This window comes from Brassica napus, chromosome A2 (genome assembly GCF_020379485.1).
Source record: "Brassica napus cultivar Da-Ae chromosome A2, Da-Ae, whole genome shotgun sequence".
NCBI lineage: Eukaryota > Viridiplantae > Streptophyta > Magnoliopsida > Brassicales > Brassicaceae > Brassica > Brassica napus.
The window spans coordinates 8,341,793-8,364,782 of NC_063435.1; the positions used below are offsets into that span (position 1 = coordinate 8,341,793).

Genomic DNA, 22,990 nt, shown 5'->3' on the forward strand with positions numbered 1-22,990 from the left:
AAAAAAAACTCTTGATGCTCTGTATTTGGACCAATGCTTAGGCAACATTGTTCTATCTGTGGCTTGTGAAAACAAAGAAGTTACCAGTGACTTCCCGGATTGGTAATCCAACAATGCGAGCTTCAACAGTTCTACTCAATAGTATTGTTCTGATTCAGTTGTTTGCGGCTCAAATTGATGCTAAAGGATCAAAAAGTCCATGGCAGACTTTCAGTGGTTAGACATCTCTCACTTTCTATTTATTTGTTAGTTTCTTTACGCATGAATCTCCAAGAAAAATAGGGAAAACGTAGAGAAAGTAGAACATATATGCAGTAGAAGAGGTTGTGACTACTTTTCTGTTTCTTACCAGGTGATGCTCCACTTGTGATTGCTCGTGGTGGGTTTTCTGGATTGTTTCCAGATTCAAGTATTGATGCTTACAACTTCGCAATGCAGACAAGTGTAGCCGGTGCTGTTCTATGCTGTGATGTTCAGCTAACCAAAGATGGACATGGGGTTTCCTTCCCTGATTTAAAGTTGAACAATGCTTCAAATATTGGAGATATTTACCCAAATCGCCAAAAATCTTACCCGGTTAATGGAGTCACTACTCAGGGTTGGTTCACCATTGATTTCTCCTTGAGAGATCTCAATAATGTTTCTTGTAAGTATTTATGACTCAACTACCTTTTCTGTAAGAACATAATTTGTACTTTTCTTGTTACTACTCACGAATCCCCTACAAGCACGCACACCCTTGGTCTTTGGAAAATCCAATAAAATGATATGTCAAAGAATTTGGTTGAAACGTGCACGTTCAAAATAAACTAATTAAGTGTGTAGTAGGAAATACGGATTTTTGAACAACAAGCATTAAAGTTTAGTAATGACTCAGACTAAATTCAGGGGTTTAAATTATTATTTATTTGTTCATTTTTTATGATTCTAAGAAAAACCAAAACATAGCACACATCTGAAAAAACTTCTTGTATCACTTGCCAACAAACAAGCAGATCAGTATTTTGCTGATGTGTGAAATACGTTTAATTTCAAGGGATTTCTAAATACAGTCACAAGGAAAGTAAAAAAGACAGAAGGCATATAAATATAATTCATGAATATATATGGTTTCAAAGAGGTTTCTTCTTTTATATGAGACATTCATGGATCATACTCTGTATAAACCGAAATGTTCTCTGAGAGGGTAGAAGATTCTTGAAGAGGCGCTACTTGAACTTGCAAACCAGGCCTGGGAGGCACTTTAAGAGCATCCACACTTCCTTCCATCATTTCCACAACTCTGTTCATCGGTGGACGATCTATTGGGGACGACTGAATACACCACAAACCCACCAGTGTCATTTTTCTAACCATCTCCTCTTCTTTGCAGACGATTCCATCCATGTTAAGCCTTCCAGTGTCTCCCTTCTCAATATCCTTATATATCCATTCAGGAAAATATATTGAGCTCGCATCAGATGCAGAATTTTGAGCAGCTCTTTCTTTGTTCCTTGCTCCTATCATCTCAAGTACCAACATTCCGTAGCTATACACATCTGACTTGTGTGAGACTCTACCATACATTCTTGAAAACAATTCAGGTGCAATGTATCCTATCGTTCCTCTTGTGTCTAGTAGTGACAAGATGCTTTCTTTCCTCTCGCATAGCTTAGCAAGACCAAAGTCTGCAACTTTGGGACAAAGATTATCATCTAAGAGTATATTTTGTGGTTTAATGTCGAAATGTACAATCCTTGTTCTGCAACCATGGTGCAAGTACTCCAGACCACGGGCAACGCCTAGAGCGATCCCATAAAGTGTGGGCCAATCCATATCCACGGTGGTCTTGCTTGAGATAAACTTATCAAGAGACCCATTTCCCAAAAATTCATAAATAATTGCTCTCTTGGAACCTTCAGAGCAAAATCCTAGCAGTGTAACAATGTTAACATGAGAAGTTTGGCTAATGGTTGCAAGTTCAGTGAGGAAGTCTTCACCATTGCCTTTTGAGTCTTTCAATACCTTCACTGCAACGATACGGCCATCACAAAGAGTTCCTCTATAAACAGTGCCAAATCCGCCCTTCCCAACCACTTCTGCAAATGACTTTGTGATTCGTGTCACTTGTGCATAACTATACTTCTTCAGTGGATTATATGGTTCGATATTTGGTTGTGGAACAGTCTTGAGGTTTTGTTGAGCCGGATCATGTGATATTTGTTGGCAATGGAGACACACCGTTATGAATGCCGCCAGAAATATAACACCTGCTGCGCAACCTGTAACAAGAAAATTGTGCTGTAAGAAAATTTTATAAACACATTATGCTTCGTAAGAAAAGCAGGTAAGGCACCTATTGCCACTGCAGTAGACGTCACGACTTCATCATTGCATTGGCACCATGAAAAAGTCAGTTCGAAATGGAGTAACAATTTCCAATGTTTTTTGTGGTAGAACATTGCAAAAAAAAAAAAGAACATGAGATCTTACCATGGTCTCCAGAATCTACTACCGATCCAGAGGACAAGCCTGCATCAATGCATTGGCAGAAGGAAAATCGTTCGGTTCGGAACTGGAGAAACAATTTCCGATATTGTTGTGGAAAAACATTGGAAAAATCGAACAAGAGATCGTACCATCAGACATCCTTGGTCCATAACCAGAGGTATGGTTATGATAACAGACAAATCTACTCAAGGTCTGATTATTTCCACAAGCACCCACTGACTCTATACATATAAAACATTCTTGGTACAGACATTTCTATTGCTAAGATGATTACTCAACAAAGATGATGCAAAACAGACTGGGAATTCAAAAACTTACTAGTTTGCGGATGGAGTGGATTGCATTTATTTCGTAATGGCAACGTTTGGTTAAATCCACAGCTTCCATGAGTGGATAAACATTGTTGACATGCTTTTCTATCAATCTTCAACTTCACCTCAAACCCTTTGCTTAAAACACTTTCTAAATTGGTCATATTCAACTTTTTCTCTGTTGCAATAAAACTCTTCGGAACGTTCACCGTGAAACCATTACGGCATGTACCGTTATGATTTTCAGACAATGAGATAAGACCTATCTTGGGACATGTATGACTTGAAAGGTAAGGAAGAAAAGGGTCACAATGGTAGAATACAGTGATATTCTTGTAGGTTGGCAAAAGCTCAAAAATTTGGGGAGGCAAGGTTGTGTTGGTGAACGCAGAGGAGCAAAAAGAGCCTAGAAAGTCTGGTCTGGTAAGTTTAATAGTGTTGGATGTTTGATTTAGATGGAAAACTGAGTACTCTTGGTCTGAGATGATAATAGAGGTACTGCTGTTTTTATTGCAGAGAAGCTCCAGCAACGGATGGCCGCAATTTCTGTGACGTGTCCCTCCCCAGAATGGGAAACCGGCGGTGATGTTACCACATTCGAACAAAGTCTCACATAATTCAAGTTTACTTGAAGCACAAGGAAGATGGTGGAATATGGAGAAGAGAAAGAAAAAGACCAGAGGATAAATGGAGATAAAGTACATGATTGGTTTGATCTGTGAACAGTGAGCCCCTGGGTTAAAGGGAAACAAAAAGAGAGAGATAGATAAGAAGCAAGTAGAGATGGTGAAGAACAAAGTCAAGCAACGATAGTGACGGATACAGAGAGATCGGTCAATGATTATCTATTATTTATTTTGTGGTTTAGAACATTATATGTAATTAGTTCGTTCTATAGTGAAGCTGACTAAACAAGATCTATGAGACTGGGAAAGTCAAATACTAAGGATAGTGACGGGTACAAAGAGATTTGGAGTCTTTCTTAGGTGGACCTTTTGAAACGCGTTGTTTAGATGAGATATTTCGACACTGAAAAGGTAAAAGAACCAGTTTGAAACTTTCAAATTTTCACTGATAGATCAAATTTCTAGTCTCTGTTCAACATAATGAAGTGTTAGATGTATGAATGATTGGTGTTCAAACAAAAAAATATATGAATGATTTTATTTTTCTGAACTAATGTAAAACTGATTCATCCCTAAGAAAAAAACGTTTTTACTATATATGCAGCTATAGTTTGAATTCTATCAAAAGTTGAAAGTAGATTAAAGCTAACACCCGATCACAAGAATATAATTCATCTTGTTGCAAACCACCTTTCCATTGCTTTCTCAAAACCTTTTCCTCCAGCTGCTCTCGTTGTTGAGACGTACGAGATTTCTAATCTGTTTGTCGATACTATGTAACGCACTGGGTTAGAGGGTCTTCACCATGACGAGAGGCTTAAATATATAATTTAGTCACTAATAGTCTCAATGAGGTTGTTGTATTCGATAAGTTAGAGGAAATTTATGGAAGAACCTTAAAAGGTTAGTCCTTCCCCAAGATCATTCATCAGAAGTCTTGGTTTTTCTTTTAAGGACTTTCCATTTGTATATTCTTTTACTTTATTGAATTGAAACTAAAAGTGTTTTCATGACCCAAAGCTGTGTTACTTTAGAACTATCTGGAACCTAAAAAGTATATAAATGGACTTGGAAGCTTAAATATTTTGTTGGGGATTCAGCTGCTGTAGCCTGCAGTAAGTCTGTATGTCCCCAGTCTTCTTTCGATGCTTTAGTTTCTCTTGGTTACCTTTTCATTATGAGACAGATTCTAAATAACCGCTCTCCACATAAGAAAGTTTAAGACAAGTTAGTATGCAATTCCCACGGGCATGCCCATCTGGACATGGTCTCTATTGGTCTTGGACATTTGTTTGGATCATTGTCCAATATAGACCAACCATTACTTCACAAAATTGAAATGGTCTAATTGGTCAAGCTCAATTGGGCTCTGGAGTCTGGACGGACCATTTGACAGCTCCAATTACTCTCTTGCTTTCTTTTAGCAAACTGCGGTTCATTGTTCTTATGAAAGACGATCCTGGGAACACAGAAAAAAAAGAAGTATGAACCCTTATAAATAAGTGAAATCTATCCAGATTTCCTTAGGCAACAAACAAACAGAGGAAGCTGCCATATAATGGGATAGCTGATATATTTGAAAGTATGATGGGTTTATATAAACAATGTAGATATGTTTTTGGAGCGGTCAAAAACAAAAAGTAATATCTTAAATGAGAGCTTTGAAACATACTCCTATTTTTGTACGTTTATATATTCTTTCTTTATGTAATATTCATGGATTATACTTCTGTTGAAGCAGAAACATCCTCAGAAAGTGTAGAAGAATCCTGAAGAGGAGCTGGGGGAATTTGCAAAACAGGCCTAGGTGGGACTTCGAGAGCGTCCAAGTTTCCTTCCATCATCTCTACCACTCTGTTCATCGGTGGACGATCTGATGGAGATGACTGAATACACCACAAACCCACCAGTGTCATCTTCTTTGCTATCTCCTCCTCTTCGCTGATGATTCCACTCCCCATAAGCCTTTCATTCTCTCCTTTCTCCAGATCCTTATATATCCAATCTGGAAAGTACATTGAACTTGCGTTTGATGCAGAGTTTTGATCAGCTCGTTCTTTGTTCCTTGCTCCAATCATCTCAAGGACTAGCATACCATAGCTGTACACATCTGACTTGTGGGAAACGCTACCATACATTCTTGAAAACACTTCAGGTGCAATGTACCCTATCGTTCCTCTTGTGCCCAGTAGTGACAAGATACTTTCCTTCTTCTTGCAGAGCTTAGCAAGGCCAAAGTCTGAAACTTTTGGGCAAAGATTTTCGTCTAACAGTATATTATGTGGTTTTATGTCAAAATGTACAATCCTTGCTTTGCAGCCATGGTGCAAGTACTCCAGACCTCGAGCAATTCCTAGAGAGATGTTGTGTAGTGTCATCCAATCCAAACTCATTGAAGCATTTTTCGAGATAAACCTATCAAGCGATCCATTTTCAAGAAATTCATAGAGAATTGCTCTCTTTGAACCTTCAGCGCAGAATCCAAGTAGGTCTACAATGTTGACATGAGAAGTTTTGCTTATGCTCGCAACTTCATTGATGAAGTCTTCCCCATTTCCCTTTGAGTCTTTCAAGATCTTCACTGCAACACTACGACCATCACAAAGGGTTCCTTTGTAAACCGTTCCAAATCCGCCTTTCCCAACCCTTTCAACAAATGACTTTGTAATTATCTTTACTTGCGCGTAGCTATACTGTTTCAGTGGAATAATGGCCTTTAGATCGTGTTGTCTAAGATCCTCTGATGTCTTCTTTGTGCACCACATGACATAGAAGATTCCTACCAAAAAAAAGCTGACCGCTGATCCCCAAAAAACAACTCCGAATCCTAAGACGAAAACAATCCAAAGTTTTGATAATAAAATTAAGATGTTGCCGTATGGTATATGGGAATCAAATCAGGTTTATTGAAAGAAAAGGAGAAAGGTGAGAGTACCTAGTTTCGCTTTAATAGAAAACCCTGCATCAAATATAACCGCATTAGGAAAGTTTCGAATCAATGTATAATATGCGGAAACAAATGTATAATATGCGAAATATTAGGAGCTTAAGGGCTTATTACTTTATTAGTTGACAAATTATTCATTAATTTATTCAATATTTTACATTTATATTATTTTTAAAAATATATATATTTAACTAGAAACTTACTTTGATGAAAAAGTAAATATACTAAAAAAGATCAAGGTAAGAGAGAAAAGATATGGATAACTTGATAGTGAATATGATATAATTAAACTAGTTATAATATATTTTGATGTTACTGAATTTATCAGATTTAAATTATCGATTTACACAAATTTGATTCGTTTTAAAATAATCTAGAGTATGACTAGTTTAAACACAACGATTGTGAATGCATGTGTGGGAGTACAAATGCAAGTGACTACAGTTTCAAGCGTTATTAAATAATTCATACGACTAGCGGTTAGAAAACGGGTTTACGGTACAAAATAATTATGATTGATTGATTAGTACATACATTAGATGTTTAATAAAAATTATCAGTATTAAAATACAATATATTTAAAAAATATTATTAATAACAATGATATGTTTTTGTTGTTTTTCAGTTTCGACAATAATAAAAAACTGTTTCTCTTATAAATATTATTATTATATTTTTAATATTTCATTTGATTTCTATATATCTTATATATTAGTGGTTAATATTTTTGATAGATATTATTTTAGTTTAAAGTTGTTATGAAAATAGTTTAAAACTTTTAATTTATCAACCAACAACCATATAAACATTAGAAAGAACAAGCTTTAAATTTTGAAAAGTTTGGAACAGTACAAACGGATGTCAAAGTTATGTGATTGTTTTAAACATCAACAACACTACCAGCCCGCAGTGTTTGCGGGTGGCAGCTACAAAACCAATCAAGGTCTCTCATTTTTAAAACATTAATTGGAATTGACAGAATTTTTCAAAAGAGGTGGTTCTGGTACAAGAAACATGTAAGCAAGAGATCTTACCCCAAAAGAGATGATCACATATATTGGTATGGACCCAACCGTCACAATAGCAAACGAATCTGCTTGAAATCTGAGTGTATCCACATGCACCCCCAGAGACCATGCACAAGGAACAATCTTCGTTAAATGCAAGATCAAAACCTTCTTCAAGAGCCTTCTTCAGATTATATGGAGTCGGTGTTCTCTCTAGTGTATCCAGTGCGGGTCTAGATGCAGGAATACTGACATTTCTTCTGCAAATACCCTTGAAGTCATTTATAAGGCCTCTAACCCCGTTAAGCAAAGGGGAAGAGAGGTTTCTAGTTACATAGTAACTCCGCACATCATCATGGCAAGAAATCTCTCCAACGTAAGTAGAAACAGACTGTGTTAGCTCTGTGCGGCAGTCGTAATAAATTGTCAGCATTTCGGTGTCCGGAGCAAATGGGATGACATTTTCTTCAAATGGCGCACTTACTGGGTTGAGCGGACAAATATTGCTGATATAGTCCGATCTTGAAAGTGTTATGACACGAGAACTATAGTTCATCTCTAAGATTCTGAACTTGACAGAGGAGATTGTAAGCTCTGCGAAACTTGCGTTGCATTCTAGCTTGAAGTCAGGGTGGCCGCAATCTTCCCTACCAGGAATCCAGAAAGGGTACATGAGATCTTTTTGATCCCCACAGCTAAACGAGGCACTACAACGTCTGCGAATGTCCTCAGCTGAAATTACCCAAGTTAAAAACTTAGAATCACAAAGAGCAACCAGAGTATTAATAAAAGTCTTAGTTACACTAAATGACCCAACAAAAGAATAGGATCCATTTTTCCAAAATATGATAACCGCAATGGCATTCACTAAGGAAACTGACCGATGTTGAAGCAAAAAAAAAATCAATTTGTGAAAGAGTCTGACTAAATGCTAAGTTAATATCCAGTTATGTTTATATCTTGTATGAAAATTAACTGAGGGAGATCAAAACAGAGACCACTTAGACAAATAGCTTACTAATTGTTTGATATGTTAGAAATCTACCATTTTCAGTTTCAATTTGTGAGCCACAAGAAGCTCAATAAATATCTGGAGCATCACTATGTTCATACTGCATGTCTTTGCCTTATTAGGAGTAAATAATAGATATGAAATGATAGTTATGCATAAGAAACTTACCATCTTGAGGATAGAGTGGACCGCATTTAACTCCTGATGGAAAGGTTTGGTCGAAGCCACAAAAAGCATGAGAGGATAAACATTCTTGACAAGCATTCTCGTCGATATTCACCTTCACCTCAAACCCTTCTCTAAGAGCACTTTCCAAGTGTGTCATATTTAACTCTTTCTCTTCTGGAAGAAAACTCGTTGGAAGGTTTATGGTGAAACTCTCTCGGCAGGTGTTATTATATTCAGGTTTTTCAGACAGTGAGATCGGACCTATCTCAGGACATTTAGAGCTCGAAGGGTAAGAAAGAAAAGGGTCGCAGAGGTAGAATACATTGACGCTCTTGTAAGTTGGCGACAGTTCGAAAATTTCTGTGGGCAAGGTTACCTTGGTGAAGGTAGAGGAGCAAAAGGAACCTAAAAGGTCTGGTCTGGCAAGTGTAAGAGTGTTAGATGTTTTATTTATTTTCAGAACATAGAACTCTTGGTTTGAGATGAGTAAAGAGGTGATGTTATTGATGCAGTGAAGCCGCAGTAATGGATGACCGCAAACCTCTGGACGATTCCTACCTGAGAAGGGGAAGCCAGCGGTGACGTCACTGTTAAGCTAGATGGACTTCCAACCTAAAACCAATTGGTGCTAAGTGGAGTGACCCATCCATCTTATATATTGCTAAGGATCCCTTCCAATATCCGATGTGGGATATTTATCCCTAATACGCCCCCTCGAGATGATGGCTCTTTGAGCGTCAATCTCGGAATGCTCGGGCAAGGATCGATGGACCAACTTTGGGCCAGATCGATGTGGATCGGGTTGGACTGCGTGGATCGGGCTCTGATACCATGTTAAGCTAGATGGACTTCCAACCTAAAACCAATTGGTGCTAAGTGGAGTGACCCATCCATCTTATATATTGCTAAGGATCTCTTCCAATATCCGATGTGGGACATTTATCCCTAATAGTCACCGCACTGGAACAGCGCGTCACACCTCCCAATTTCTTTTTCACTTGAAGCACAAAGAATTTGGTGAAACCTGTAGAAGATGAAGAACAAGATCATACAAGAAGTGGGGAGACTATACATGATTTGTTTGCTATCTTTGAACAAAGGAATTTGTGTGTTTGGGTTAGGTCTGTAAACAGTGGATGTGATTTAAAGAGATAAATAAACATAAACATGAGGACAAAGTCAAGTCATATAGTGACAGAAGTGGAGACTTGACATGTCAGTATTAGTTTACTTCAAAAGATCTCAGCTTCTTCTTGTTTTTCTCGATGCTAAACATTCAAAGACTTATCATGTGGAAAATTCTCTATTTAAGGAAATCACCATTCATTATTTTATTCATGGTATAATAGTTTTCTAAGCCCTTACAACATATAGATAAAAGAAAACAACAATAGTAGATTTTAATACATAAGCTTTTCTTTAATAGCTTTATTACTGAACTCTTGAAGTCGTCTCTTCATTATTTTTTTAAGAACCCATTGATATAATTAGTTGTACAGCAAGAAACGATAAATTTTGTACTTGTGCAATAGATTTGGACAGGGAAGCCATATATTACGTGACTTGTCTAGTCTAAGGCAATTATAGTTTTGGCAATCAAGACCATATGCTCGCTTCATTATGATACCTTCCAGTTTTCGAATATCTGGTGGATACTTCATTAATATACTTTCCAGTTTTAACTTGAGTCTTTGACGTTGCCGGTTGAAAATCTAATCAAATTGCTGACTTTTCTAGTCTTTTAGCTTCCCAATGGTGGATAAGTTAAACGTATAAAGACAAACGATTTTGGAGATAGTATGGTATAGGTTTGCCTTTTTTTTTTTTTTTTGAACAACGGTATAGGTTTGCCAACACGTCATTCTCATATAACCGTGAAGATTTCCCGGAAGAAACTGGCTTTTATGTAATATCAACAAAGGTTTGGAAAAAGTAACTAAAACGAAGGGCAGAGGTTATTTTTATAGCTGCTGATCGGGTAAATGACCAATATGATTCATTTGTTTTGGGTTTTCTACTTTCTTATTCATATTAAAAAGAAAAAAAAAAGAAAAAAGAAAATTTGTGTTTATTAAAATATTGAAGGAGGAGACGACTTCCAGAGTCAACTAAAAAGCCATTTTATTAGAAAAAGCTCTTGGTTCTCTGTATTTGGACCAATGCTTAGGCAACATTGTTCTATCTGTGGCTTGTGAGAACAAAGAAGTTACCAGTGACTTCCCGGGGTGGTAATCCAACAATGCGAGCTTCAACAGTTCTACTCTGTGGTGTTGTTCTGATTCAGGTGTTTGCGGCTCAAATCGATGCTAAAAGTTCAAGAAGTCCATGGCAGACACTCAGTGGTTAGACTTCTCTCACTTTCTATCTCTTTGATAGTTTCTTTACGCATGAATCTCCGAGAAAATAGGAGAAACCAGGAGAAATTAGAACATATATGCAGTAGAAGAGGTTGGGATAATCATGGACAGTCTCTTTTATTTTAAAATAACTTGTGACTACTTTTCTGTTTCTTACCAGGTGATGCTCCTCTAGTGATTGCTCGTGGTGGGTTTTCAGGATTGTTCCCAGATTCGAGTAGTGTTGCTTACAAGTTTGCAAAGCAGACAAGTGTAGCCGGTACTGTTCTATGGTGTGATGTTCAGCTAACCAAAGATGGACATGGGATTTGCTTCCCTGATTTAAAATTGAACAATGCTTCAAATATTGGAGATCTTTTCCCAAATCGCCAAAACTTTTACCCGGTTAATGGAGTCACTAGTCAGGGTTGGTTCACCATTGATTTCTCCCTGAGAGATCTCAAGAATGCTTCTTGTAAGTGTTTATGACTCCACTGCCATTTCTGTAAAAAACATAATTTGTATTTATCTTGTTACTACTTACGAATGTCATTTTTGTTTTCACATATGTTTGCAGTGATCCGAGGAATATTTTCCAGATCAGAAAAATTCGACGGAAATGGATACTCGATTTTAACGGTTCAAGATGTATCCATGCAGATAAAACCAGAAAGTTTTTGGTTAAATATTCAGCACGATGCATTCTATGCTCAACATAATCTGAGCATAAGCAGTTTTCTGATATCAGCTTCAAGAACTGTTTCCATTGACTACATCTCTTCCCCTAAACTGAATTTCTTTAGCAAAGTTAAGGGCCGTTTCTGGCGTAATGAACCAAGTTTTGTGTTCCAGTTTCTTGGGAAAGAAGAATTCGAGCCGACAACAAAGCGAACATATGGTTCTATCTTAAGTAACCTAACTTATGTCAAGACGTTTGCTTCAGGAATTCTTGTTCCCAAATCGTACATATTGCCACTAGATGACAAGCAGTACTTGCTACCTCCTACCTTCTTAGTTCAAGATGCTCACAAAGCAGGATTACAACTATATGTGTCAGGTTTTGCAAATGATGTTGATATTGCATATAACTACAGTTTCGATCCAGTGTCTGAGTATCTATCATTTGTGGATAATGGCTATTTTTCTGTGGATGGTGTGCTCTCTGATTTTCCCATAACTGCATCTGCATCCATTGGTAAGCAAATTCTCTTCAAGATATTTTTTACACTAAGAATTGTGATTAACGCAATTACTTATTTTCATATTTTCCTCAGATTGCTTCTCCCACATTGGCAGAAACGCTAGAAAACAGAGTAGTTTTGACAATTACCTTGCATAATTATTTTTTTACTAGTAGACAAAAGAGACCTATAGTTGACTTTATCATCAACCAAATGGTTTATGTTTCAGTGGATTTTCTTGTTATAACTAAAAATGGTGCGAGTGGGGACTATCCTGGATGTACAGACTTGGCATATGAGAAGGCAATCGAAGATGGTGCTGACGTTATCGATTGCTCAGTCAAAATGTCAAGCGATGGTAAACCCTTTTGCTCAAGTTCGATAGATCTCACGCAAAGCACAATGGTCATCCAAAGTCCTTTTAGAAATCGTTCAACAATTATTCCTGATATTAGTTCAGATCCTGGAATATACACTTTTAATCTCACATGGCCTGAGATCCAGAGTTTGACTCGTAAGTTTCTCCACTTGGCCTACTCCTACTCCTACTCCTACTTAACGTAAAATATTTATTTTCTTGCAACTTTACACTTGATATGATCTTGTTAGAATTATGAAACTTGAGTGTCATATAACTATTTTTCCATCTTTTTGTGCAGCTGCGATTATGAACCCATACAGGTCATACAATATGTTCAGGAATCCAAATGAGAAAAATTCTGGGAGGATTATCTCGCTCTCTGAATTCCTACACTTGGCAAATAAATCCACTTCTATCTATGGTGTTTTGATCAGTGTAGAGGTCAGTTCTTGTACCTCTTAATTAATACTCAAGATTTTAACAACCAGAATGTGACGTCTTCTAATGGCCAAATCACTTTTTGTGTCCTTTAGTATGTAGTGTACCTGAGAGAGAAGCAAGGGCTCGACGTGGTTAAAGCGGTTCTCGATACACTCACGGAAACCGGCTACAGCAACGGAACAAGCACAACGAAGGTCATGATTCAGTCAACGCACAGCTCGGTTCTTGTTGACTTCAAGAAGAAGAGCAAGTACGAGACTGTCTACAAAGTTGAAGAAACCATTCGTGATATTAGTGACTCCGCTATTGAAGACATAAAGAAATTCGCTAATGCTGTTGTCATTGGAAAATCATCAGTCTTTCCAGATGTCGGATCATTTGTTACTGGGCAAACAAATGTTGTGGAGAGGCTTCGGAAGTCTAAACTTCCGGTTTATGTGGAACTGTTTCAGAATGAGTTTGTATCCCAACCATATGACTTTTGTTCTGATGCAACTGTTGAGATAAACACATATATCACTGGAGCCGGTATCAATGGAACCATCACCGAGTTCCCTCTCACAGCTTCAAGATACAAAAGTAAGTGGTCTAAAATTACTAAGAAATGTCTCACAAATTCCTAACTTTGTTTCTCTTATTCAGGGAACCAATGTTTGGGCAGAAAAGAAACTCCATCTTACATGTCCCCTATTAAACCCGGTATCCTCTTAAGCCTTGCGAATCCTAGGTCCTTACCTCCAGCAGAAGCTCCGTACCCGGTTTTCACAGAAGATGATGTCACGGAGTCTCCACAACCTCCGGGTACAGAAAAATCCCCATCCTCGTCAACCAATGCACAAACACATAGGCCTAGCGGACAAACTCGACTCACTCTATCTCTTCGCCTCTCTGTTTTTGCTTCCCTTCTACTTCTGTAATCAACCTTTGATATCATCTCCTCTCTGTTCATAATGTCTTTTTCCTTCGTAGCCTTTGGCAAACTCGCAAGTCTTTGAGGCTGCCCTTCTGTTTGTTTGTAGTGCCAACTTCTTGGTGTGTAACGATAATCTTATAGTCTTGCATTTTGTCTTGTATTTCTTTTTATTAGATTGTATCTTCTCTAAAAATAATCAATTCCATCATTAAGAAAAACCAAATTTAAGAAACCAACTATAACTTATAGTTATAGATCCCTAAACTCAGGACACCCTCGTTAATTTCACTTTAACTCCCTAAAATGCTATCAGTTATTGCTATAAGCCTATACTAGTACTTCTAATTTTATACTAGGGGCGGAGCCCCGCGCAAGCGCGGGATTGTTGACAATTAGATGGGTTGTAAAACTTGAAAAATGTTATAGCAAGTGCTGTGGATTGATTTGTTTGTTTAGTTGAAGTCGTGTATTATGGGTTGCTCTTATGTTTGCTATGCACATTGGTTCTGTTGTTCGGAGATCTAAAGCAGGTTTAACCATGCTTATTAATCAAATCCTTATACGTAACTTAAGGCATCACACACGTGTAGATATATTAGTCATGGGTATTGTGTAGAAAAGAATATAACAAACGTCAGAATAGAAACATATCTGAGTTGTTGTTTTGGAAACAGTTTTAAAAATGAAGTCGGGAAATTGCGAAACAAAGTAAAAGAAGGAAAAAAATATAATAGTATGATTGTTGATAGACTTGAGATAACAATTTTGATAAATTCTCTTTGTAACGTGAGTTAACCGTGCGTAATCAAAGGCAATGACAATATCTTATTAAACTCTTTTTGGGTTAGTACTTGTTTATGTCTCTAGAATTAACGTGAGTTAACCGTGGGAAACACTATTAGCCCGAGAGTTTCATTAATGATAATGTCTCTAGAATTCATAATTGAAACAATGATTTATACTTAACCATGTACAAAGCAAAAATAAATTTATATTTTTCCTAAGATGAACGAACAATTAAAAAAAAATTAGTTTACAAAAAAAAAACATTTAAAAAAAACAGAGTGTAGAGGATCATAAGGAAGCAGAGCTTGTTGCTAATAAGGTCCATATATTTAACGCTTTTTAATCTGAGAGTTTCTTTGTCTACTGGGGTTTAATTTTATGCTTAGATTAAAACTACATGAACTTTGTAGAATATTGACAACTGCTCCGAGGTTTGAGCCTAAACAAAAATCAGTAGAACAACATAGAGACACATCTAGGTGATATTCACCGTTTGGTTGACTGAAATAAAAGAAGCAACCAATTGAGAATCTTAAGAAGCAAAACTCAATCAAGGGGGACTAAGGCAAGGCATAAGCACATTAGTTACCAGACATTTAAGTTTTATTTGATTGTTTCTACTCACTCCATTAGGAGTTGCCCGTGGCGGATGAGTTCGTTGAGGTATGAGGGGGCTGTGTGATCCTGAAAATAGCACGCATTCACAACCACCCCTGACATGGCTTCTGTTGTATCAACAACTCTACGACTGGTTATGACTAGGGCTGTTCAATATGGTAAAACCGAACCGTACCGAACCGAACCGAACCGAAATAGACAATATGGTTTGGTTTTGGTATATACCATATAAACCGAATGGATATAATTTTATAAAAACCGTAGGATTTGGATATGGTTTGGTATATAACCGACTAAACCGAATAAACCGAACAAAACCGATTAAAAGTAGAAACATGTAAGTATGTATCTATTTTATAACAATACATGAAAATCTATTTGTTACATAAGTTAAATTTGTGTTAATAACTATTACTATAATTTTATAGTAATAAAAACTTAATTTGTAAAACACTTGAACTATAACTAAATAACAATACATCGCAATTCAGACATCTTATTTTCTAAGTCTTTTTTTTTTATTTTTGATTTATTTTAGTCTTCACTAAATTAATATGAAGATTATAAATTTAATGGACAATAATTAATGAAAAAATTTAATTGAAAAAGCATGACTTTAATGAACACTAAATATGGAAGAGTGGAAAAAAATTTCTTTCATGTTTCTGTTGTTTTTCATATTTTTATTTTCAAAATTTCAAGCTTTGATTTTAGTTATAGATTTGATTATTTTATTTGATGGTAGAAGCATTTTTACTTTTTTGTTTATTTATTTGAACATGTAATATATTTTTAATAAATGACTGTGTTGACAATATGACTCTAAAATTCATATAATATGATCTCAAACAAAATAATTATGTTTTTTGGTATAAAACCGAATAAACCGAAAACCGACGGTATATAAACCGAACCGAACCGAAGTAAATATGGATTTAGAATGGTAGTTATATTTTACTAACCGAAATACCGAAAACCGAAAAAAACCGAACCGAAACCGAACCGATATCCGGATTGAACACCCCTAGTTATGACTTATAGAACCAATACACCAATGGCAAACATATCGACCTTCTCATCAACAATATTGGTGGTCTTGGTGGTCCACTTTGGTCGTCAACTCCTCCTGCCATTAATTCAAATATGTTCAAACAAATAAACCTATGGATCAAGTTTTCATCAAACGAAAGTAGATGAAAAAATGTAAAGATTGGGTTTTACCTTATCCTTTGAAGTTTTTCTTTCTTTATTCTTCTACACTTGAAAACATCATCTCTAAGTCTAACCATGTTTTCTAGCGGGTCAATGTCCAGGAGATTCTCTGTTACTTCATCACCCTCTTTTTTGTTTTCTCTACGGCCTTCCTCAACACCCTGTCCTCCTGATGGAGCCCTTCTCCCATAGCTTTGCAGTAACGGTACAGCATCCCACAGCTATCAAGGATTAAAAACCTTATTATCCAACAACATCAAAAGATAAATATAATACAGAACTGTAAAAAATATTGGGTATGAGCAAGTACAAAAAGGTATTTCTTTACTTTTCTTTGGCAGCATATTCCATGACTGACTCGATGACTCTGTCACTTCCTTAAATGTGTATCACGCTGGGCCAAAAATATCAATCTCCAATAAATCATATATATAGATAATTTGCACAAAGCTGTAGACAACACAATACTATGGAAAAATCAAAATCACAGGCTCTAACAATCCATAAAATAACAGACGATTGACTGAAAGATTGCAGAATATAAGATCTAGAGTATGGATCAAGAAACCAAGGTAGTTTGTGGGTTGGAATCTCAGAAAAACCATACCTGAAAATACGTTGCTTATGAGCTCGTATTGCTTCTGTAGCTGTAACCGCAAATCATAAGTTGAGAATAGGTCACAGTCGTCCACGTAAGAAATTAAAATTTCAAAGAAACGAAGACATATCACCGTAGAATTTGGCTAGGTTTGGCTTGCCTTTATCATCCTAAATCTGTTCCCCTGAAACTCTCTAAGACTCAAAAGATTTTTCTCGATGATGCATCAAAGCTTCAGACGCTCTGCCTCTGCTCGATCAAATCAATGGTTCTGACTCATTTTTTTGCTCATCTATCGAACCAGAAGCGTAGAATCAGACCAAACTCTGAATCAATAAACATATCTAACATAACTGAGGAAAAAAAACAGAAAGATACTAAAACAAAATGCTGCAAATCCAATGAAAAGAAAAACGATCGAGCTCCCTGTAGATGGAGTCATCAAAAGATTAATAAGGAATATGAGATTGAATTAAAGTGTAAAGAACCGAATCTCGTTGTTTTTTAAAAAGTTTGTACCTTCTGATGATTTTAATCGTCCTGAAGCATATAGTTAGTCATCTGCCTCTTCAAAGCATCTGTGGACGACTTTATCAAAGGATCTTTGTATGCTTGATATGGAAGATGAATCGAAAGTGATTGTGAAGATTCATCCCACCCGGAATCCTCTCCAATTTATAGATCAAATGAAGGAAACAGAGAGGTTTACATTATTACTGGATTAATGGGGAATTAAGTAGAATACGTTGAATCTACGTTAGGGGAGGTTAAGAGTTGTAAAAAGAAAACTTTGGGTTTACAGACCGAGTTTTGAGGAACGGCGAGGGTGAAGAAGAGTCAAAAAAACGTAACCCTAAAACCGTAAGAGAACCAACGACATTAAGAGAACCGTACGGGAAAAAAATTAAACCGTAGAAAAATAAAACTCAAATTAAACAAACAACATTAGTTAGATACCAAACCAAATCAATATAAAGTGGGGCTCACATCTGCTGATGTGCCAATTCTAAACGAACACGAAGCCCAGAGCCGAAGACATATCAAAGCCCATTCGAAACAAAACTGAAGCCCAGACCCGAAATGAAATATTCTTATTGGCTGATTATTTTCGATGAGGTGGCACACTCTCTGCTCACCATATTGTGCTTTTAGTATTGTGATTATCGAAAATATTAAATAAAAATAAGATTTTATATAGAGAATTTCGAGCGAACTTTTATAAAGTTGGAGAGGAGATGTATGTTACAATTGATTGAATCGTTTATTTATAGAAATAATAAAAAGAGAGAAAGTTACGATGTGCGCATATTGACAATGGGTTCCGCATAGTTTTCTTTCACACGGTTTGTCAAGTTTTGACGCAAAGATATTAGTCTTTTTGCTTTATACTCTAGGCCGGGTTTCTTCGGATATACGGGACATAAAAGTTATTCTCTCTGTTTCATTTAATTGTCATTTTAGATTTATGCACATAAATTAATAAAATATTTAATTCTGCATATTTCCAAAATGAAAATATCATTACCTATAAATCTAACCATATTTCAACCAATCGAAAAATAAACTGCAAAATATATTAAATTTTGCATAGAATTTCAAAACGACGCTTATTTTGCAACGAAAATTTTACTCTTCAACGACAACTAAACTGAAATAGAGAGAATATGTCCTACCACACATGATGATATATGCATTATCAGGTAATCAGCTCAGTTCCGAACTTTTACCCATCCAAACCAGTAAGTGAATCTCATCAGATTAGAAACCGTGCGGGTTATTGCACAGAACTGAAGTCGAACCGAACTTGTTTCTTGGGTTGAATTGGGTCAGGCTTTCTAAATCCGGATTATATACCCCCAAAACTAAGATATAACATAAGATTAGGACCGATCATGAACCTAAGCAGATGAAAAATTAGTTTGGATCTTGCAAAAAAAATTAGAAGTTAATATATAATATATACTTCCAAAATTGTTAAAAAAAAATATGTTTATAGCTTTTAAAAGTTTAAGACGGCACATACTGCCCACAACCACAAGTGCCTCTCAGATGCATTTATGCTCTTACCCACAACAAGTCCCTCTCAGATGACCTTTTAGTAATGAACTAAACAGAAGGGTGAATTTGTGATATATACAAAAGGGAATGAAAAATTAAGTATCTATCTACGTAAAGATGTTATTGGAAAATGTGTTAATTTGGCTCAATAATTGGCATGAAACTCCATTCTCACGCGTGCCAGTGTATTTGACTTGTCAAGTATAATTAACGTATTATCTTATACTATATCTAGTAAATAAATAGTATGGAAAACCCGATTCATATCAACATCACAATGTTAATTGTTTCAAAATTAAGAAAAAGTTAGATGTGATGACCCTATGCGACGGAAAAGGAGGAGGAAGAAGAGAAAGAAGGGGAAGAGGCGGAGGAGGAGGAGAAATGTTGTATCATGCTCTATATTGTTTGATAAATAGAATAATAACACACTCTTTATCTGAATATTATAGTATTTGTTTGGTTAGTTAACGATATTCAACTTCACATTGATCATTATTAATTTTCAATAATATAATCTTAATATGTTTTCATTTGTAAATGATTAATTTTAATCAATAAATATAAATCAATCGATTTATAGTAATGAATGATACACTAACACAGCAAAACACATATTTATTTACTGTAGATTCACATTTCTATTCTATGCTTTCTAACTAGAATAAAAAACAAATAGTACATTTGCAATGCAGTATCCAGAGGTAGAGCTGTTGAAGTAGTGAAAGAGAAAAATCATGAAGTGTATGAGGTAATACAATTAGCATAAGAGTTGATGTAGTTGTCGTCGGAGTTGACGAAATAGGAAAAGAAATCACCACAAAAGTTGGAGGAGAAGAAGAGACGGAGAGGAGGTGAGGAAATGATGAGTGGCGATAGTGTTGGAAGACAAAACAGTGGAACTGATGTAATAGTGCAGGAGAAGAATCAGGGGGCAAAGAAGGAGATACAATTTGCAAAAAAGGAGGGGAAGAAGTATATCATATTGTATTGTAACTATAAATAGAATGGAACATATACCACAAGTTATTGTTCTTCCCAATTCAATCCATCGCATGATTCTTCATCTTTAAAAAAAAAATATTGATTCACATGTTTACTCCACCATTAATGAACTGTTGCTTGACCCCCTAATTCTATTCAATAATACTGGACTTATCAAAATTCAGCTCGTTTTTTCGGTAGTTGCGCCGTCGAGAAATCTTCGATGTAGTTCTTAAGTTGATACCGAACATAATCACAAAAATAGGAGAATCAGCTTAAGAACAACAAATATTATTAAAAATATGGAATCTGTGGAATATATTAACTTATAATTATAAAATTAACATATTAAATTTATAAAAATAATTTATATAAACTAAACTTAACATGTTAACACGTTAACAAGTTTTTATATAAATATAATTCAGAATATTTTAGCTGATTATAAAAATATAATAAATAAATTTGAAGTTAATAATTGAGTATATATAATTAATAAAATTTATGAAAAATTAAAAACATGGTTAATCATAGTTGTGTCCAAAATAAATCTATTTTAAGTTTAAATTAAATTTTTCTTTGTTAATTAAGTGTTCCGAGTGATAGAATAATTTTGTGTATAAAGTAAATTGTGGTCCATATAAAAGGAAAACACATAGCATATCAAAACCTATGAAACATGTGTATTTAGTATTTGAAAACATAGATGTACTGATATACCTAATCAACTAAATGGACTGTTCTATAAAGGAAAAATTCTATAAAATTACACCAACTAAATTGTGTTAAGCTTCTTAACACCTAAAATTTTTTGGTATCCACTTTAATACCTCAACTAATTATTTTACACATTTTAATACACAAAATTTTTATATGGTGCTGATTTTAATACCCAAACTATGCTTATTTAAATTAAAAAACGATTAAGCTTCAAATAATTTTAAAAATTCTCTAAAATTCACAAAACTTTTTTTTTGTCAGCAACGTAAACAGACTCATATAGAAAGTATTAGAAATAAAAGTAAGTAAATTTTAGATAATCTTAAATTTTGAAATAAAAGTTATAAGTTGTAAATATAAAATTTAGTTTATTTTCGGAAATAGAAAAAAAAATAGTTTTTCCTTCAAAACAAAATTTTTCTAAATTAAAAATTTTCTCCATAATTTAGTTACTTTCTTTCCTATAATTTTAACTAAAAGTGGGAATTTAAAAGATTTTTCTTTAGATTTTAGAGATTTTTTAAATTTCATTTGAACTTATTATTTTTTTGATTAAAATAAATAAATTTTGGGCATTAAAATGATATAGTTTTAGAAGTTTGTATATTAAAATGAGTAAAATAACTAGTTGAAGTATTAAAGTGAGTACCAAAAAAATTTGGATATTAAAAAAGCTTAACAAGATTTAGTTGTAGCATTTTTATGGAATTTTCCTTTCTACAAACAAATAAACTAGAAAATGTTCTATTTGTATATAATTATCAAACTACAAGTGATTTATTTAACATATCAATTTGACTGTTTCATCTCGTCAAAATTGTAACACGCAACTAACATAACTTATAAATAACTAAAAATAAGATTAATTATAAAGTGAATACATTAAATTTAGAAAATAATTGCACGGTCGCACGAGTCAAACTCTAGTTATTATTAAAAAATAAGGTAATCCAATTGTTGACCTAAACATGGTCTATCATAGGAAAAGCTGAATGAAACATTCGTCTACGGTTCCTAAAATTTTTGAGAAAAATTGTATAGATATAGATCACCAAATTTATATTAAAAAAATTAGTGAAACATTTAATAAATCACCTACAACTAGGAAAATATCAGGACCTACCATTTTCCCAATACTGGAAAATTTGTTTTTTAAGGCCAATAAAATAGTAATTATGTCTCACTAGACTAATTTTTATGTTGTATCATTTTTGCCTCTAATGCCTTTTAGTATTTTTGAAAATAAATTAAATATATAGTTTTACAAACAAAACAAAAATTGAAAAATAGTTACTACTGATGAAATACATATACGAACTTAGTGGTATTTTTTCGAGTTCTAAAAATGTTTAAATCATAATTTCATATTATGTTCTAAATAAATTAGAAATGACATTCTAGGAAGTCTACGAAGTAGAAAATGAAATCCACATTTTTCATTGAATCTACCATGTTTAGAATACGTGATCTACGTAAATAGTAGTACTCTAAAAAATATTTAAAATACACATTTTGCGCTTAACTTATCGCTCTAAAATATGTAGAATGCGGAAACATATTAATAAATCTAAAACCTACAGAAATCGAAATCTATACATGACAATAAATCCAAAAACCTCTAGAAACCGATTTTTACAGATTTAATGTAAATCTAAAACCTATAGAAATTGAAATCTACACATTACTATAAATCTAAAAACTTGTAGACACCGAGTTCTACAGATTTACTGTATTCTACGGATAAAAATAATCAGTTCTGAAAAATATGGGAATAAAATATTTTAAAATATTCAGTTTCCTTTTTTTTGAAAAAAAAAATTTTCAGAAAATATCCAGTTTCCTTTGGATTTGAGGATTTTTAATGTTTACTTTTATTTTAATTATTTTAATTATTTATTATATTTTAATATTTAACAAGTATTTTGTTAATTGTAATTTCGAGTTTATAATTGAAATTAAGGGTATTATTGCCATTTTGAAAAAAAGTTAGGCTAATGAAGCATAAAGTATATGAGATTAATCTAATGGAACATAATTATTATTTTTGGCCTAAAAAACAATTTTCCCAGTACCCTTCTTAGGCCTAACCCTTCTAGTATCTTAAAAGATCAAAGACAGCTCTGAAGACTGAAGCTCGAAAGGTCAACAATTTTGGCGTACGTCTCTCTCATTCATGCTGATAATTCCATGATTTGAATCAGCTTCAGAGAAACTTCTTCGA

General features: G+C 34.6%; 3 protein-coding genes and 1 long non-coding RNA gene across 10 annotated transcripts; 1 reads left to right on the top strand and 3 right to left on the bottom strand.

Annotated features, from left to right (window-relative positions):
• Positions 1-4: 4 nt before the first annotated feature.
• On the top strand, positions 5-13,953 carry LOC106435324 (glycerophosphodiester phosphodiesterase GDPDL3). Of its 6 annotated transcripts, XM_013876200.3 has the most exons (9): positions 10,653-10,903; positions 11,079-11,372; positions 11,475-12,092; positions 12,172-12,210; positions 12,308-12,436; positions 12,539-12,592; positions 12,738-12,880; positions 12,973-13,459; positions 13,523-13,953. In XM_013876200.3, the coding sequence occupies exons 1-9, from the start codon at positions 10,801-10,803 to the stop codon at positions 13,795-13,797; spliced, it is 2,142 nt and encodes a 713-aa protein (XP_013731654.2). In that variant the 5' UTR covers positions 10,653-10,800; the 3' UTR covers positions 13,798-13,953. The 6 variants fall into 6 exon arrangements, with proteins under 6 accessions (XP_048610985.1, XP_013731654.2, XP_013731652.2 ...); XM_048755028.1 differs by lacking the exons at positions 10,653-10,903; positions 11,079-11,372 and adding exons at positions 5-216; positions 353-646 and having other exon boundaries at positions 12,308-12,592; XM_013876198.3 differs by having other exon boundaries at positions 12,308-12,592.
• LOC125585626 (LEAF RUST 10 DISEASE-RESISTANCE LOCUS RECEPTOR-LIKE PROTEIN KINASE-like 2.4) lies at positions 978-3,667 on the bottom strand. 2 transcript variants are annotated; one of them, XM_048755047.1, is made up of 5 exons: positions 2,809-3,665; positions 2,619-2,711; positions 2,473-2,511; positions 2,336-2,362; positions 978-2,261 (listed from the first exon to the last, which is right to left on the bottom strand). In XM_048755047.1, exons 1-5 carry the CDS (start codon positions 3,503-3,505, stop codon positions 1,144-1,146), a joined length of 1,974 nt encoding a protein of 657 aa, XP_048611004.1. In that variant the 5' UTR covers positions 3,506-3,665; the 3' UTR covers positions 978-1,143. The 2 variants fall into 2 exon arrangements, with proteins under 2 accessions (XP_048611004.1, XP_048611007.1); XM_048755050.1 differs by lacking the exons at positions 2,336-2,362; positions 2,473-2,511; positions 2,619-2,711 and having other exon boundaries at positions 978-2,252; positions 2,770-3,667.
• On the bottom strand, positions 4,967-10,298 carry LOC106433022 (LEAF RUST 10 DISEASE-RESISTANCE LOCUS RECEPTOR-LIKE PROTEIN KINASE-like 2.7). The gene is made up of 4 exons (XM_048755042.1): positions 8,562-10,298; positions 7,409-8,113; positions 6,363-6,386; positions 4,967-6,254 (listed from the first exon to the last, which is right to left on the bottom strand). The coding sequence occupies exons 1-4, from the start codon at positions 8,716-8,718 to the stop codon at positions 5,149-5,151; spliced, it is 1,992 nt and encodes a 663-aa protein (XP_048610999.1). The 5' UTR covers positions 8,719-10,298; the 3' UTR covers positions 4,967-5,148.
• Positions 13,954-16,205: 2,252 nt separating the features above from the next.
• LOC125585633 lies at positions 16,206-18,033 on the bottom strand. Its single transcript, XR_007322649.1, has 5 exons — positions 17,527-18,033; positions 17,017-17,299; positions 16,738-16,803; positions 16,419-16,630; positions 16,206-16,323 (listed from the first exon to the last, which is right to left on the bottom strand). It is a non-coding gene; the product is annotated as an uncharacterized LOC125585633 (long non-coding RNA).
• Positions 18,034-22,990: the final 4,957 nt, after the last annotated feature.